Source organism: Bos javanicus, chromosome 18, assembly GCF_032452875.1.
Source record: "Bos javanicus breed banteng chromosome 18, ARS-OSU_banteng_1.0, whole genome shotgun sequence".
NCBI lineage: Eukaryota > Metazoa > Chordata > Mammalia > Artiodactyla > Bovidae > Bos > Bos javanicus.
Genome location: NC_083885.1, coordinates 64,312,939 through 64,330,133, shown reverse-complemented (window position 1 = coordinate 64,330,133; position 17,195 = coordinate 64,312,939). Strand labels below are relative to the sequence as shown.

General features: G+C 45.4%; 1 protein-coding gene across 2 annotated transcripts; it reads left to right on the top strand.

The window, feature by feature from the left end:
- The first annotated feature begins 31 nt into the window (after nucleotides 1-31).
- SMIM17 (small integral membrane protein 17) lies at nucleotides 32-16,085 on the top strand. Of its 2 annotated transcripts, none has more exons than XM_061386538.1 (3): nucleotides 32-291; nucleotides 1,576-1,652; nucleotides 15,434-16,085. In XM_061386538.1, exons 1-3 carry the CDS (start codon nucleotides 129-131, stop codon nucleotides 15,563-15,565), a joined length of 372 nt encoding a protein of 123 aa, XP_061242522.1. In that variant the 5' UTR covers nucleotides 32-128; the 3' UTR covers nucleotides 15,566-16,085. The 2 variants fall into 2 exon arrangements, with proteins under 2 accessions (XP_061242522.1, XP_061242523.1); XM_061386539.1 differs by having other exon boundaries at nucleotides 8,431-16,085.
- Nucleotides 16,086-17,195: the final 1,110 nt, after the last annotated feature.

The window sequence follows — 17,195 nt, the reverse complement described above, 5'->3', positions numbered from 1 at the left end:
ATATTTGTTGAGTGACTGAATGTCTCTCAGTCCTCAGGTCCCAACTCCTGCTCCCTGGGGAGCTCAGCAGGACCCTGGAACAGGGGGAGGACAAGTAGCCTATCTTTCAAGTTCCACGTTCTGAAGAGATGCAGAGTCTCAGACCTGAGCAGATCCGGGGGCTGCTGGAGCCTGAGAGGGCAAAGACCCTGCTGCCTCGGGAGAACAAGGCCTGGGAGAAGCGTGCCGCCTTCGCCAAGGACTGGGTGGCTGTGGAGGTTGGGGCCTCCGGCTGCAGCAGCGATGAGAAAGGTGAGGGCCGGGGTCCCGTGGGAGGCGGGGGTGGCAGAGGCCATGGCAGAGCCTGGGGAAAGGGGACTTCATCCTGCTGCTCCATTCGGCACATTTCTAAATGAAACCTTGTGTCAGTCGGCTTTCTGCTGTGTAACAAGTCAGCCCAAAACCGAGTGGCTTAAAGCCAGTCATTATCTGTCGACGATTCTGCGGGTTGGCAATGCATGCGGCCTCAGGGGATAGTCCTGCTGCCCTTGCCTGTGTTTGCTCCCACTGTGCAGCCGCAGTGGATTGAGAGGCAGCTGGTTCATGTGAGATGGCCTTACTGGGGTGTCTGGATGGTTGGATGGTTCTGACTTACGGCTATGTGTCTCCAGCAGGCTTGTTCAGGCTATTTCTCATCGGGGGTTGAAGGGTTCTTAGGACAAACAAGATATGGAAGACCCCAGGTCACAGGCACTTTTTCAGCCTCTCCTGGCAACCTAGTAGCTCTTGGGTGTGCAGAGAGTGGTGTCATTTGCTGAGATGGGGACAACCCGTACAGCACCCCCATAGCAGAATGACAGCTGAACCTTCTACCTGGGAAGGGTTCTTCCTTCTTCCCCAGGAGATAAGCAGGCCCTCGACCAAGGTGTGGGGAACAAACATCACTTCCAGCAGCGAGGAGGAGGTTTGGGGTTCCTGGCAGGACCTGGGTGCAAAAGAGTGGAAATGCCCATCTTTGGTTCCACCCCTGGTTCTCTCCAGTTTACGGTGACAAGAATGCTGAGATTCGAGCATGGGGAGATTCCTTCACTGCTGGCTGGAAGCTGGGGAGGCCTCCATCCTCCTGGCTTAACTCTGTGGCTTTTTCTTCTGCTCCCCCACTCAGTTTTTGCCAGAGGGCTGTAGAAAAGGAACTGTTGTACCCATTTACCAGGCAGTAGAATAGAGGCTCAGATGGTGAGTCATATCAGGCGACTCCGTTCAAGTCTCCTGGGTAGTTAGTGGCAGAAATGGGATCAGAGCTCAGGTCTCTTCTTCTCTCCACCCCATCTGAATCACATACATGCACTGTGTCTGTGTGTGTCTGTGTGTCTGTGTGACTGTGTCTGTGTCTGTGTGACTGTGTGTGTCTTTGTGTGTGTTAGGACATCAGCAGGACAGTGTGTGTCTGTGTGACTGTGGGTGTCTGTGTGTGTCTTTGTGTGTGCTGGGACATCAGCAGGACAGGTGCGGTGGGTGGGAAGAAAGCAGCACCCATCCAGCTGGCCTGCTCACTCACTCATGACTCCTTTCTCCTCCATTCCTGCCCTCGCCCAGATCTACCTTCTCCCAAGACTGTGGTTCCCCAGGAGTGGAGCTCGGTGGAGGAAGATGATGAGTCCGAGGACTCCCAGGTGAGCTGGGGATTCCTTCCTCTTTTGATGAGACCCCTCTCTGCAGTTCTTAGTGGACTGTCACACTCCCTTCCTCAGCCTGGAATTTCCAGGCCCCACGAAAGTCTGTCTGGGGATGTCAGCCACACAAGGTCTCTGGTGGGAAACAGGACATGTTCCATAGTCGTCAGATGTGGAGTGGAGGGTATCAGGTGGTGGGTGTAACTCCATCCATGTATACCCTCCAACCCTTCACTCATAAATGCTTCATGACTTAACCATTCATTCCTCTGTCCTCTCATTTATTCACCCAAGCTTTCATCTGCCTACTCATCCATATACCCATTCCACCCATCCATCCATCACCCATTCATCCATCCATCCATTATCCACCCATCCATCACCCATTCATCCATCCAGCCATCCATTATCCATCCAGCCATCATCATCCAGCCATCCATCACCCGTTCATCCAGCCATCCATTATCCACCCATCCATCACCCATTCATCCATCCAGCCATCCATTATCCATCCAGCCATCATCATCCAGCCATCCATCACCCGTTCATCCAGCCATCCATTATCCACCCATCCATCACCCATTCATCCATCCAGCCATCCATTATCCATCCAGCCATCATCATCTATCCATCCATCACCTGTTCATCCAGCCATCCATCATCCATTCGTCCCTCCAGCCATCCATCCATTATCCATCTAGCCATCATCATCCATCCATCCATCCATCCCCCATTCATCCATCCATCCATTATCCACCCATTCATCACCCATTTATCCATCATCCATCCATCCATCACCCATTCATCCAGCCATCCATTATCCATCCAGCTATCATCATCTATCCATCCATCACCAGTTCATCCAGCCATCCATTATTCAGCCATCCATCATCCATTCATCCCTCCAGCCATCCATCCATTATCCATCTAGCCATCATCATCCATCCATCCATCCCCTGTTCATCCATCCATCCATTATCCACCCATTCATCACCCATTTGTCCATCATCCATCCATCCATCACCCATTCATCCAGCCATCCATCCATCATCCACCCATGCATCCATCTGAGGTCATCCATCCACTTCTGTACCCATCCATCAACTCTCCCATCCACTCACCCTTCTACCAATCCATTCATCCATCTACCCATTGAACACTCCATTCATTTGTCCTCTGATTCATCCACCCATCCTGCTCATTCACACACACGTCCCATCAGTCCATATATGCAGTTATCTCTGTGCCCACTCATCCTCATCATCCATATGCAATCACTCCATCCATTCAACACAGCGACTCACCCATCCTTCTATCCACACATCTATCTACTCACCCATTCATCATCCACTACTTGTTGACTGTTGGAAGGATGTGCCTTTTATCATCGACCCCTTTGCCTACTCATCCATCCCTCCCTCCATCCACTAATTACTTACTGCGTTTTAATCCAAGTACTCTGAGTAAAACCAAAAAGAATGATTGAGCACGTTCCTTTCATTGGAAGACCTAATGTTTTCTTTATGGGGGCATAAGACATCAATATGTGAAATAGTAACAGTGGTTCTTTTATTTACATATTTATTTTATGTATTAGAAAGAAAGTGTATAATCACTCTTGGCAACATGTGAGGGTCCCATCTGCCAATCAGATGTCAGAAATCCAGCCTGGACTGGCTCAAGCCAGAAAAAGGCTTTGTCGACGCAAGGTGGGAGAAGGCAAGCTGGACAACCAACCTTGGTAGTGTAGAAATAAGAGCCGCTCCCAGTGGGATGGCTCAGGGGAAGAAGGAAGCAATTCTGTGGGCCAGGAGGGCTATCCTTGCTTAAAAATATTTATTTATTTAGTCATGCCAGGTCTTAGTTGCGGCATGTGCGATCTAGTTCCTTGAGCAGGGATTGAACCGGGGCCCCCAGCACTGGGAGCTCAGAATCTTAGCCACTGACACCAGTGCAGTCCTAGAAGGTTTATTCTTCAATATCTGAGAGAGGAAGAGACACCACACCTATGATTTTATTTTATTTCTGTTTAGTTTTTTTTTTTCTCAAGCTTTAAGCTTTTTATTTTGTACTAAAGTATAGCTGGTCAACAGCATTGTGGTGGTTTCAGGTGAACAGCAGAGGGACTCAACCGTACATGGACACGCATCCATTCTCCCCCCAGTGCCCCTCCCATCCAGGTGTGTGCATGCCGGGGCCAGCCGGCAAAGTCGATCAGGTCCCGAGAACGTGCACGGCGGGGCTAAGAAAGAAACTAAAGCAAGAGACTACAAAGATGGGGTCGAGAGGTTCAGACACGTCACCACGAAGGGACGCAGTCTGACACCAACTTTATTCAACATCTCATATTTATACAGAAAAGCGTGAGAAAGACAAGACAGTTGACATTTTTTCTTGGTTAGCCTATACATCTTACAAACAGTCACAAGAAATCTTGAGAGCATGGGAATGGCTCCCTGTTATTATTTCTTACACCAGATAACATTTCTCTGTGCATGAGAAGTTTGCACAGAACTCCAGGTGCCTGCAGTAAATAAGCGCCTAATCTCTGGGGTGGCGGGACAGAGAGCTATGTTTGCAAGCAAACCTCAAGGACTGAGGCAGCTCCAGAGCTGTGTCCTTGGACAAGGACCCCGTTCTCACGGGCAGCTCCCGCATCTCCCTTTTTTTTATATAGGCACACGCTTATGTTCCTTTAACCGCAGACCATTTCATAGATGGAAGCCTTTATGATCCATAGATCATCAATCAGTTTTTAATTAAACAAGGTGCAAGAAATAAACAGTTTTATTAGTGTATATGGGAATGGACTGACCTCCCAGCCCACAGGTTGGAGAAGGGGAGGGTCAGGAAAATAAGCCCAGTAAGCACTTGAATATTCTTCAGAGTGTGCAGTGTTAATCTGATTTAAGATAATTAATAAGGTTATCAGGAAGCTTAAAGGTGATATCGGATTGCCCTGCACCGCAACACGATTCTGTGCCTCTCGCATCAATGCCTGAAGTTGTTGCTGAGATGGTAATTCATCATGCTCTTGAATTGTCAATCTCCTCATCTGATTTGCTAGAGACTGTCTCCGCCGTGCGTATCAACCTTTCCGGCAGCCAGCGCGGCGCTTCGGCATCCTGTGGGAAAACACAAACATGCCCTCGTCCCCAGATTAGTACTGGATCTGGTCCATACCATTTTTCCACAAGTGGGTCTTTCCAAAAGACTTTAGGTCTTATTGTTTGTGCATCAAAGTTCCAAAATCGCTGTGCTGCTGAACGCCACTTATATCAATTGTAAAAAATTTAGAACAAATAAAGCATGGTTTAGAGAGTTGAGGGGGTATTGGGATACAATTCCCCCTTCTTTAGTTTTGCAATTGATGTTTGAGAGTTTGATGTGCCCGTTCAATAATTCCTTGACCTTGAGGATTATAAGGATACCTGTTTTATGAGATAGACAATTGCATACAAAATAATTGAAAATTTTTTCCAGTGTATCCTGACCATTGTCTGTTTTTATGGTTTTAGGGTTCCATAACAGCAAACATTTAATGCAATGAGCTATACAATGTTTGCTAGCTTCTCCGGATTGTGAGGCATGTAAAAGCCGGAGAAGGTGTCAATAGTAACATGAACAAATTTTTGTTTACCAAATTCAGGAATATGGGTAACATCCATTTGCCATATATCGTTTGGCAACAATCCTCGAGGATTAACTCCATAGTGGGGGACGCTAAAAAACTGAGGACACGTTTGACATTGTTTAACAATCTGTCTGGCAGCTTCTCGAGTAATGCCAAATTGAAGTCTTAAGCTATTGCTGTTTTGATGGTGTAAGCTGTGGGAAGTTTTTGCCATTTGTTCCAGTGAAGGAAATATCATACGTGTAGCTTCATCAGCTAGCATTGCCTCGTGCTAAAGGTCAGGAAGTCCAGAGTGAGCACGAATATGACCAAAATAGCATTTATTAACTCTGAGCAAATTAAATGTTGTATATCACGAAAAGAGTTTGGATAGTAGAATTCAGGGTACCAATAAATGGAACGGTCTCAATAGTGTTTAAGGCTCTTATGATATATTGACTGTCAGAATATAAATTAAATGGAGCAGAAATTTGTAACAAAGCCTGAAAACGGCAAATAGTTCTACTTCTTGAGCAGACTTATAATTAGTATGCCAGGTGGTAGTATTGTCTGTATAATCAAACTAGCTATTCCATTAGAAGAGCCATCAGTAAATACAGTTAGGCATCGGCAAGGGGCTGAGAGACAATGATTTTGGGAAGAGAAATTGTGATAATGAGCAAATTGCAAAATTTTATCTGAGGATAATGATTATCAAGCCGTCTACTAAAACCAGCTAAGGCAATAACCCTTGTAATGTCGTGGCCAAAGTTATGCCTTGAACGTATGAAGGGCCGATATCAGCACAAATCCGTATATAGTCAGATAAGCCTCCCTTTTTCCTGTAAGGTCTCAGGGCAGCTTGACAAGCCGAATTGGCATTCTCATAAGCAAGCTGTTTAGTCAACACCATCCCCGCCTGCTCATCCCCTATCATTTTACCAATTGTCTCAAGCAGGCGGGCAACAAAATCCTGATATGGCTCATCTGGCCCCTGGCGAATTTTAGATAAATCTTCAGTCTTTTTATCAGAATTTGGAAGCTTTTTCATGCTTGTAGAGCCGCAGCACTAATCTGAGGGTAGGCTCAGGTAAATAATTGTTGACTATTAGTGTCTCGATATTCTCCTCTCCCACCATCATTTCATAAGTGGTGTTCAGTCCCTGTCGCCAATTGATATCGGCTGTGATCCCACATTGCTCAGCAACTCAGATTTCCATAGTAAATAATCTCCTCCAGATAAACAAGCTCGAGCAACCTGTTTCCAATCATTAGGTGGCAGATTTGATTTCTAAAGCCTCTATAATAGCCTGAGTAAACGGCGAGTCGGGCCATATTGTGCACAAGCCATTTTTAACTCTTTCAGTTGCTTAAGGGCAGCGGCTCATAATACCTCTGCTGTTGAGCATTTTCAAACACTGGATAGATTCCTGAAAACCCGGAATATGTTCTCCTTTTCATTAGCTCGCTTAATTGCTTGTTGAAGAGGAGATAATAATATCTCACCTTAATTTTATGTTTTCACCGGCAAGAAGCAGGGATAGATATAGGCTCTGCGGTTCTACGAAGGCGGAGGTGGATCGAGTCAGCAGGAACCGAGGAGGATATGCTGAGGCACAGGCTGGCTGGAGTGGAGTCTCCTGTGCATCCTTTTTTACTGCTATAACAATCTTCTGAATTAAATTCTCCAGCTGTTCTTCAGAAAGCCTGAATGCTTTAATTCCCCTTTTCCTGAGGGGGATTCCATGTTAACCATCATCTCCCAAGGCATATCCTCTATGGTTCTAAGCCGCTTGTTCATTTAACTCTTTCTGTTCATCAGAGCTTAACATCATCACTCCCTCCAGCCTTATGCTGTTCCCAGGCACAGCATAAAGCAGCTCAGGTGATGGGGCAGAAGGCTCTGTAACTCGGGTCCTGTGGAATCCCTGAGAGCCGTTTGAATTTTATGTCCTCATGTTCAGGATCCAGGCAGTCTCTTATGAGAGTCCACAAGAAAAGCATCCACAGGAACACGATTGGGACCATGTAAGGAATAATATGTCTGCAATTGTTTTCCTACTTTTTCCAAGTTTCCAGACTAACTGTTCCTTCCTCTGAAACCAAGGACAAACCTCCTCAATAAAAAGTAAAACTTTCTAGCTATAACTTATTTACATGAATTCCCTACCTTTTAACATAGTTTTCAACATATGTACAAATAACTGGCGGCTATTGCCTTGTCCCATGATTTATTACTCTCGACAATCACCTCCTGCCCTTACTTTAATTACTTAGGAATTCCTCTTAACTTACCTCAATCTTGGCGGCAGCGGCCGTCGTCGCCTCCGATTCTCGAGTCCCTGTTCGGGCGCCACCTGCCGGGCCAGCCGGCAAGTCGATCAGGTCCCGAGAACGTGCACGGCGGGGCTAAGAAAGAAACTAAAGCAAGAGACTACAAAGATGGGGTCGAGAGGTTCAGACACGTCACCACGAAGGGACGCAGTCTGACACCAACTTTATTCAACATCTCATATTTATACAGAAAAGCGTGAGAAAGACAAGACAGTTGACATTTTTTCTTGGTTAGCCTATACATCTTACAAACAGTCACAAGAAATCTTGAGAGCATGGGAATGGCTCCCTGTTATTATTTCTTACACCAGATAACATTTCTCTGTGCGTGAGAAGTTTGCACAGAACTCCAGGTGCCTGCAGTAGATAGTCGCCTAATCTCTGGGGTGGCGGGACAGAGAGCTATGTTTGCAAGCAAACCCTCAAGGACTGAGGCAGCTCCCAGAGCTGTGTCCTTCGGACAAAGGACCCCGTTCTCACGGGCAGCTCCCCGCATGTGCAGAGTTTTTAATTAAAACAGCTCTACAGCGGACAGGCTATTTCTTTTTCTTTTCTAAATTTTTGTGTATTTATTTGGCTGCACTGGGTCTAAGTTGAGGCGTGTGGGATCTTTAGTTGCCTGTGTGAATTTTTGGTCGCTTCTTAGTCATGGCATGTGGGATCCAGTTCCCTGAGCAGGGGTCAAACCTCAGCTGCCTTCATCGGGAGCACCACCAGGGAAATCCCTGATACACGTCTCATTCCCAGTTCCGTAATCCCGCTTTCTTACAGGTGACAATGGTGGCCCCCTCCCCCGCTGATATTTATGCTTCTTCTTCGTTTCTGTTTCAGGGCTTCGTGGAGTGGTCGAAAGCTCCACAGCAAATGACCGTAGTCTTGGTGGTGTGTGTGATCTTTCTGTTCCTGGTTTTAACTGGGATGCCCATGATGTTTCACATTTAACTATAAAGGTGGCTCTTGTTTGTGTCATGCTCAGGAAGAGTCCTGGTTTAAAAAATCCGGAATAGGTCTTGAATATCATCAAATGCCTTTTACACATCCATTGAGATGACTTCTGTGTTTCACCTTTTCATGTGCCGTTTCTGCATTACTATATTTCGTTGAACTTAAGACATCTTCGATTGTAAGTGTGTATTATTTTGTGTACTCCTGAGAAACAGAATGCTACTTAAATGTAAGATGTCACCAAGTGGAAGATGCAGCATGACTTCAGAGAAGGTGAACACGTGTGCAACATACGAGCAATGAAATGGAGTCGATTTCTCAATTACAAATCACCTTTGCATTCTTAGGATGGTGGCACACCTGGCTTTTCAATACTGAATTCTGTTCCTGGATATCTTATGTAGGATCCTTGCCTCTATCTTCTTACATAAGATTGGTGCTATCTTTGTTTCGTTTCGGTATTGTGCTAAGCTCGCATCATAGAAGGACTTGAGTAACGTTTGACCTTTTGCTGTGCTTTCGAGTACGTTCTGTAGTTTAGGCTGTGCTCAGTCGTGTCTGACTCTTTGTGACCCTCATGGACTGTAGCCCACCAGGCTCCTCTGTCCATGGGATTTCCCAGGCAAGATTACTGGAGTGGGTTGCCATTTCCTTCTCCAGGGGATCTTCCCAACTCAGGGATCGAATCTGGGTCTCCTGTGTTGGCAGGCAGATTCTTTACCATTGAGCCACCAGGGAAGCCCTTTCTCGTAGCGTAAGAAGTATCAATTCTTTGACGTGTGGAAACAACTCAGGAAAGGGATCAGGTCCTAGAGCTACGGAAAGGAGGTTTCCATGTGTTCTTAGATGGCTTTTCCATTTCTTCTCTTGTTTTCAGCTCGTTAATACTTTTTAACTCCATTAATTTTGATGGTTTATAGTATTCTTTTGTCCCTTAGACTATTCTTCATTCCACTGAATATTTTCCTCCAGATGATTAGCTTAATTATGAACAGTATTTTTTGGCTTGGCCAAAAAGTTCGTTTGGGTTCTTCTGTAAGATGGTAGAGAGAAACTTGAATGAAATTTCTGGTCAGCCCCAATATAATTAAACAAAATCTTCTCTTTATTCTGTCCCCATTCTGCCTTTGATTTGTCAAAGTTTTGTCTAGTTTATTATTTTTCTGAAGAACCAGCATTAGGATTTGTTTATGTCCATTATTTCTCTAGTTTATAATTTTTTTTCCTTTAACATGTATTGGGTTTATTTTTTTTGTTGTTTCTATTCCTTGTCTCGATTTTTAAGTTGACCTCTTAATTTATTTATATTCTTTTTATAAAGCTATTTGCTGTAATAGTGCATTTAATAATATAAATGTACTTCTGGTTATAGTCTTGGCCACATCTCAAAGTTGGATAATTCGTGTTCTTGTTTATCTTGTTGTTGCCTAAGTATTTTATTGCAGGGTTTCTAAAGAGTGATTTGAAACTCAGTGACAAGGTCTATTTAAAAAGAGGTTTCTTCCCGATTCACTGCACTTTGAGCGGAGAACGTGGGCCATCACATGTCTGCTTTCAGAACCTTTTAAGAAGCTTTTATCCTGGCCTGGAACATATCCAGTGTCTGTGTATGTTTCCTGGACATTTAAGATGAATGTATATTTTCTGTCTGTAGAATTCAAAACTACATGTCGGTTAATTAACTTCATCTTATCAATTACGTTGTTCAGAATCACATGCTATTTAGTTTTGTCCAAACCTACATGTCAAAAACCAGTAAGGCTATGTAAAAACCTGTTAGTATTGATTACACTTGTCAATCTGTTTTTATTAATATATACTTTGTGTATTTAGCAGCCGTGTAACTTGCTGCGTATAATATACACAGCACTGTTACGTCTTTGTCAACTAAGTAATACGTGTAAAACACCCAGCACAGGGCCAAGTATAGAGTAGGCACGCAGTAAATGTTGGTTAAAATCGGATTCTTAATCCTTTGCCCAATAGGAAATGATTGTCTTTAACTAATGTAATCCCTTGCCTTAAATTTTACCTTGTCTAATAGTGGTCAATATTACCATCCTGCTGTTTAAGCTTCCTGTGTATGTGTATTTAGACTCTTTGAGTCATTTTGTTTTAATAGGACTTTGAGTGGTCTCATTTGAGTTTGTTAGAGACATTAGGGCAGATAAAGTGTTGGCTTCTCTCTCTCTCCATTCCTGTCTCTGGCTGATTGTGTCCAACAAGCCACAACTGGCCCGTAAAAGAAACACATGCCTCAGCTGTTCCATTCTTTAGGATTTTATTGGTTGCAGACGGGAGAGTCTCATTTCATATGAACTCAAGCCAAGAAGGGCTTCCCTCATAGATCATTGGGTAAAGAATCTGCCTGCAGTGCAGGGGACCCGGGTTTGATTCTTGGGTTGGGAAGATCCCTTGGAGAAGGAAATGGTCAACCCACTCCAGTATTCTAGCCTGGAGAATTCCATGGACAGAGGAGCCTGGCGGGCTACAGTCTACGGGTTACAAAGAGTCGGACATGACTGAAGCAACTTAGCACATGTAGCAAGCTAAGAGATTCATTATAGATTCACTTTCACCAACGTTCAGGATGAAACTGGCTTCATTTAGAGTTGGAATGAACTGTCGTGACTGAAAATGTAAATGAGCATATACAAGCTGTATTAAACATGTTATTTGTAAAAGGTGTTGACCCATGCAGAAAATAAAATGAAATATCTCTTTTTCAACAATTATATCCTTGGAGATGTTGGGAAAAGATTCCTGGGTCTTGAAAGATAATTACGAGAAGTATGCAGGGAGGAAGTATGTGTCACTATTTTTTATGTGTTAAAAATGTTTCCAGTATTCCTGGAAAAACAGGTCAAGTGTACAGTGGTAAGGAATCCACCTGCCAATACAGGAGACGCAGGTGTCATCCTTAGGTCAGGAAGACCCCCTGGAGAAGGAAATGGCAGCCCGATATAGGATTCTTGCCTGGAGAATCCCGTGGACAGAGGCGCCTGGCGGGCTACAGTCCCTGGGGTGGTCAAGAGTCAGATATGACTTAGCATGCACAAGCAAGTATTCCTAGAACAGAAGCAATGAGTTGAAAGGGGAGACTTGTCCAGGTAAAAAATGGATTTATAAAGAAAAAAATTTAGAGCTGGTTTGTTGTTGTTGTTTTAGTCACTAAGTCGTGTCCAACTCTTTGCAACCCCATGGACTGTAGCCCACCAGGCTTCTCTGTCCATATTTCCCAGGTAAGAATACTGGAGTGGGTTGCCATTTCCTCCTCTAGGGGATCTTCCCGACCCAGGGATGGAACCGGCATCTCCTGCATTGTGGGCGGATTCTTTACCACGGAGCCATCTGGGATAAACCATAGAGCAGTGGTTACTTATTTCAGCTCTGTCACGTGCCAGAACACTCATTTCATGGATGATGGAGGTCCCCACCGGCACCCCGATGCTCTGTTCTTCACCCAAGAGCCAGGCGGATCCCATTAAATGTAATTAAGACCGTTCGTAATCCACCCACTTCAGGAAGTCAAAGGCAAAGTCCTCCCCCTGGCCATCCAGCCCCATGCGGACTCGCCTGTGCCCTCCCCCACCGCGCCATGCCTCCCTTTTGTTCCCGTCCCTGCTCCAGCCACACTGGGTCGCGGCTCTTCCGACAAGCCCGTCGGGCCCCTGTCTCAGGACACTGGCACTGGCTCGGGAGCGGACCTCTGCCTGCAGTGTTCTTCCCCACGGACACCCCCATGGCTCCCTTGGGCTTTCAGCTAAGCCCTTCATCAGGACCTACTGTGCTGTGGCCTGGGTGATGCCTTGAGTACAGGCAAGACTCAGACACTGCGGTTCCTGACCCTGCAGGACACCAGCCGGCAGAGGGCTGTTCTCTCTGTGTGTTTATTTTCCGTTTTGGCTGTGCTGGGTCTTTATGACTGTGTGGCTTTTTCTACCTGCAGTGAGTAGGGGCTCCTCTCCAGTTATGCTCACGCTTCTCATTGCGGGGGCTTCTTTCGTGGAGCACACCTCTAGGGGACTCGGCTTAAGTAGTCGCAGCTCGTGGGCTGAGTGGTCGCGGCTCATGGGCTCCAGCGCACAGGCTCAGTTGTGGCCCACGGGCTTAGTTGCTCCGTGGGCTCTTCCCAGACTAGGATCGAACCCGTGTCTCCTGCATTAGAAAGGCAGATCCTTTACCACTGGAGCAGGGAAGGTTTTTCTCTTATTCATTCATTCACCTGGCATTTCTTCATGACCTCTTGTATGCCAAGGCCTGTGCAGAAAATGACAGGACAGAAAAAAAAAATGCAGACAGATTCTCTCCTCCCAGGCCCTCCCTGGTTTCCTCTATAGGGCTGGGAACTGAGAGGGCAGGTGGGCAGGGAGGTAGATGTGTCCCCATGTGTTGATCATTTGCTCCTCTCCACAAGCTCATATGCTCAGTTCACAGACAAGGCACAGTTCAGTTCAGTTCAGTCGCTCAGTCATGTCTGACTCTTTGCAACCCCGTGGACTGCAGCACGCCAGGCTTCCCTGTCCCTCACCAAGTTCCAGAGCTTGCTCAAACTCATGCCCATTGCATTGATGATGCCATCCAACGATCTCATACTCTGTCGTTCCCTTCTCCCCCTGCTTGCAATCTTTCCCAGCATCAGGGTCTTTTCAAATGAGTCAGTTCTTTGCATCAGGTGGCCAAAGTGTTGGAGTTTCAGCTTCAACATCAGTCTTTCCAATGGAATATTCAGGACTGATCTTTAGGATGGACTGGTTGGATCTCCTTGCAGTCCAAGGGACTCTCCAGAGTCTTCTCCAACACCACAGGTCAAAAGCATCAATACTTTGGCTCTCAGCTTTCTCTATAGTCCAACTTTCACATCCATACATGACCACTGGAAAAACCATAGCCTTGACTAGACAGACCTTTGTTGGCAAAGTAATGTCTCTGCTTTTTAATGTGCTGTCTAGGTTGGTCAATAGCTTTTCTTCCAAGGAGCAAGCATCTTTTAATTTCATGGCCACAGTCACCATCTGCAGTGATTTTGGCTTGATGCATTAGTTTCTGATAAAATTAAATAACTTTTTCAACCTATCTTGGTGGGAGAAGCAAGGAAATCTGAATATGGACTGGTCAGTGATATTAAGAAATTATTCATTTCATTGTGTGAAAATGATATTGTGGTTGTATAGAAGACACTTTATTTTTCCTTATGTTTAGTATATGTTCTGCTGAAGTGAGTACAAATTGTTTTTTCCTTAGAGGTGCAAGCTGAGGAAGTGAAAGCATGTCTGTAATTTACTTTAAAATTGACCTGGAAAATAGTCATATACACAGATTTTCACAACCTATTTTTATTTTTTCACAACCTATTTTTAAAGCAAATATATATTATAAAATATGGTGCATTTCCTTATTTTAAAAGGACAGGTATTATATTTTCTTGTTACCAAAGTTATTTTTAAAAAATATTGAATACTTTATACCTTTCTCTATGATTGAAAATGTCATAGCAATTTTTGTTTAATGTGGACGTTCTCTTTTATGTAGAGAGGTCCTAGTTGCCCTACAACACAGGTCAAGTTTGGAAGAAAGGCTTCAGTCACAACTGAGATGGACAGGGCAGTGGCACCCCACTCCAGTACTCTCGCCTGGACAATCCCATGGACGGAGGAGCCTGGTGGGCTGCGGTCCATGGGGTCGCTGCGAGTCGGACACGACTGAGCAGCTTCACTTTCACTTTTCACTTTCATGCATTGGAGAAGGAAATGGCAACCCACTCCAGTGTTCTTGCCTGGAGAATCCCAGGGACAGGGGAGCCTGGTGGGCTGCCGGCTATGGGGTTGTACAGAGTCAGACACGACTGAAGCGACTTAGCAGCAGCAGCAGCAGCACAACTGAGAAATATTTTTCAGCAATTTTTTTTTTCTGGAGCTAAACAAATCACAATGAGGTTTAAATAAGCATAAGAGATTCTTTATAATAAATCTTATGACCCCTAAATAAATATTTTAAAAAACCAAAACGATTTAGAGAAAAAGAAGATAAAAAATAGCTTATGCCCAATCTGTGTGAAATGGAAACATCCACCTGCCTTGTCTAAGCACACAGAGGGTCTCAGATGACAAGGAATAAAGGCAAGCTGGAAAACCATTCCATGCGGTACCATGTGGGTAGAAAGGAGCATTATATAACTTTTTAGAATATTTATGCATATAAACAAATATCCACATAAAAATTTGCTTATACATGCATAGAATGTTCTGGGAAGATACAAGGCAACTGCTCTGAGTGGTTGCCTCGGGGGAGAGGAGCTTGCTGACTGGTGGGAAGGAGAATATAGAGGTAAGATGATTACTTTTCTTCTTTATAAATTATGTGTGTGCATGTGCGCTCAGTTGCATCTGACTGTAACCCCATGGACTGTAGCCCTCCAGGCCCGTGTCCATGGGATTCTCCAAGCAAGGACATTGGAGTGGGTTGCCATTTCATTCTCCAGGGGATCTTCCTGTCCGAGGAATGGAATCCGTCTCTTGCATCTCCTGCAGTGGCAGGTGGATTCTTTACCAGCTGAGCCACCAGGGAAGCCCTTATAAATTACAGACTGTATGAATTACTTAGAATAATCTTGCGGAGATCTTGCTGTCTGATTAGACCTTGTGTGTGTGTTCATCTCAGTTGTGTCCGACTCTTTGCGACCCCATAGGCTGTAGCCTGCCAGGATCCTCTGTCCATGGAATTCTCCAGGCAAGAATACTGGAGCGGTTTGCCATTCTCTTCTCCAGGGGATCTTCCCAACCCAGGAATCGAACCCTGGTCTCCTAAACTAGACCTTGTAGCCCTCCGTAATTCCTGGTAATGCAGGTGGTCTGCACTAGTGATCGGCATGTTTCATCCTTCCCTGTAGCCACACCATCGAGTCAGCCCTTCCCACACCACCCCGGGCTTGGCTGTGGGGCCTGCTTTGACCAGTGGAACCAGAAGCAAGCTTGGTGCTATGCCCATGTCTCCCTACTCTAAGTACCAGCTCCCGCCTTGAGGGCTCACCGAGCAAGACGTGAGTCAGCTGAGCCATTCTGGAGCACCAGCCCACAACTGACCACGGGAGCATAGCTGAGCCCTTCGCGTTACAGTGGGGTTTGAGTGGCGCTGCCCCCGCCGAGTATGCCAAGAGTAAGTGTGCTGTGCCTCACCCCCCTTCTCCCTTCACGGGCCCTGAGTGGCCCTCTGTCCCCACGGTGCTCGGGCTTCTCCCCACACAGCCGTGGTGGGCTCTGGGGCTGGGAAGTGCAGTGGCAGTGCTGACCTGTGCGGGCCTCTCGGTTCTGCCTTCGGCTGTGCCCACCTCCCAGCTGCTGAAGCCCCCTCGCTCTCCCCCTGATCAGTGCCGGCGCTCCCCGAGGTGTGAGCACCTTCCTCTTCACACCTCCCTCCCAGGGGCACGCACATCCTGTCCTGCTTCCTGCTTTTTTTTTTTCCTGGGCTGTTGCAGTCCATGGGGTAACAGAGTCAGACCCAACTTAGCAACTGAACAATAAAAGCTACACGAAGCCTTTCAATTATGTTACACGAATGATCTGTGTTCTACTCCATGCCTTAAAGCAAAAAAGTTTATTAAGAAATAGGTCCTTTTACCCTCTTGCTTTCTGTTACGCAGTTTCGCTCTGAACAGGCATCATACATACTCCATGGACTGGCACCTTCTGTCCTCTTAATGCGTCCAAGGAAAGAGCCATCCAGACCTCAGCTGATGAGCTGTCTTTCTGTTGCTGTGAAGGCCTGTTACTTTTATGGCACAAAATAGGATTAGGTGCCTTATACTGCTTTGCTCCATTTCACCCAATAACCACACTTTAATTATAATTCCATACTTTCTAAGAATCTTTGGCCTGAAACCCACTCAGTGCTAACCAATTTCTATACTGGTTAGTTTTCCCTGATAGACAGCAAAAGAACTTAATCTTAAAATAAGAACAAAATGCTGGTGGGGGGACAACCTGGAAAGAACACGTAACATTTTAGCTCTAGGAAGCAGAGCAGTGGGAATTCAGGAAGCATCTTAAAAGTTGTGGCCAAGAGATGATTCATATTCAGCTCCCGCCTGAATCCTGAGGAGAGAGTGTCTGATTGGACTAACGTGAACTGTGTACAAGCTGGTGATGCAAAGAAAACCTCAGGGAATGACATCAGAGCAGCCCAACCAACAGGGAAGGAGTCTGTGCATGCATAGTTTCTATTTGCATTGCAGACAAAAACAATATAGTTCATGTTAAATTTAAAGAGTTTATGTACTTTTAACTATGCCATATTACAGTTATGAAAATTACATTCTCAGTAAACTACAAGGCATAGTTTTGTGAGTACAGAGATCCTCCTCATTCTTTTCAGTTACTGCATAATAATCTACTGAACTGATTTTCCAAAATTAACTAATCAATTTACTACTGCTGGATACTTAAGCTGTTCCAAGTGTTTAAAACTTCTGTGGTAAATGTACATCTATATTTTTGTGCCTGTGCTTTTTGAGAAGATAAATCCCTAGAACTGCAGCAGTGATTAGTTCATTACACTTTATATGTTTTACATACAATACCGTGTTCGTGTGCTAGTCATCCAGTCATGTCTGCTTCCTGGTGACCCCACAGACTGTAGCCCACCAGGCTCCTCTG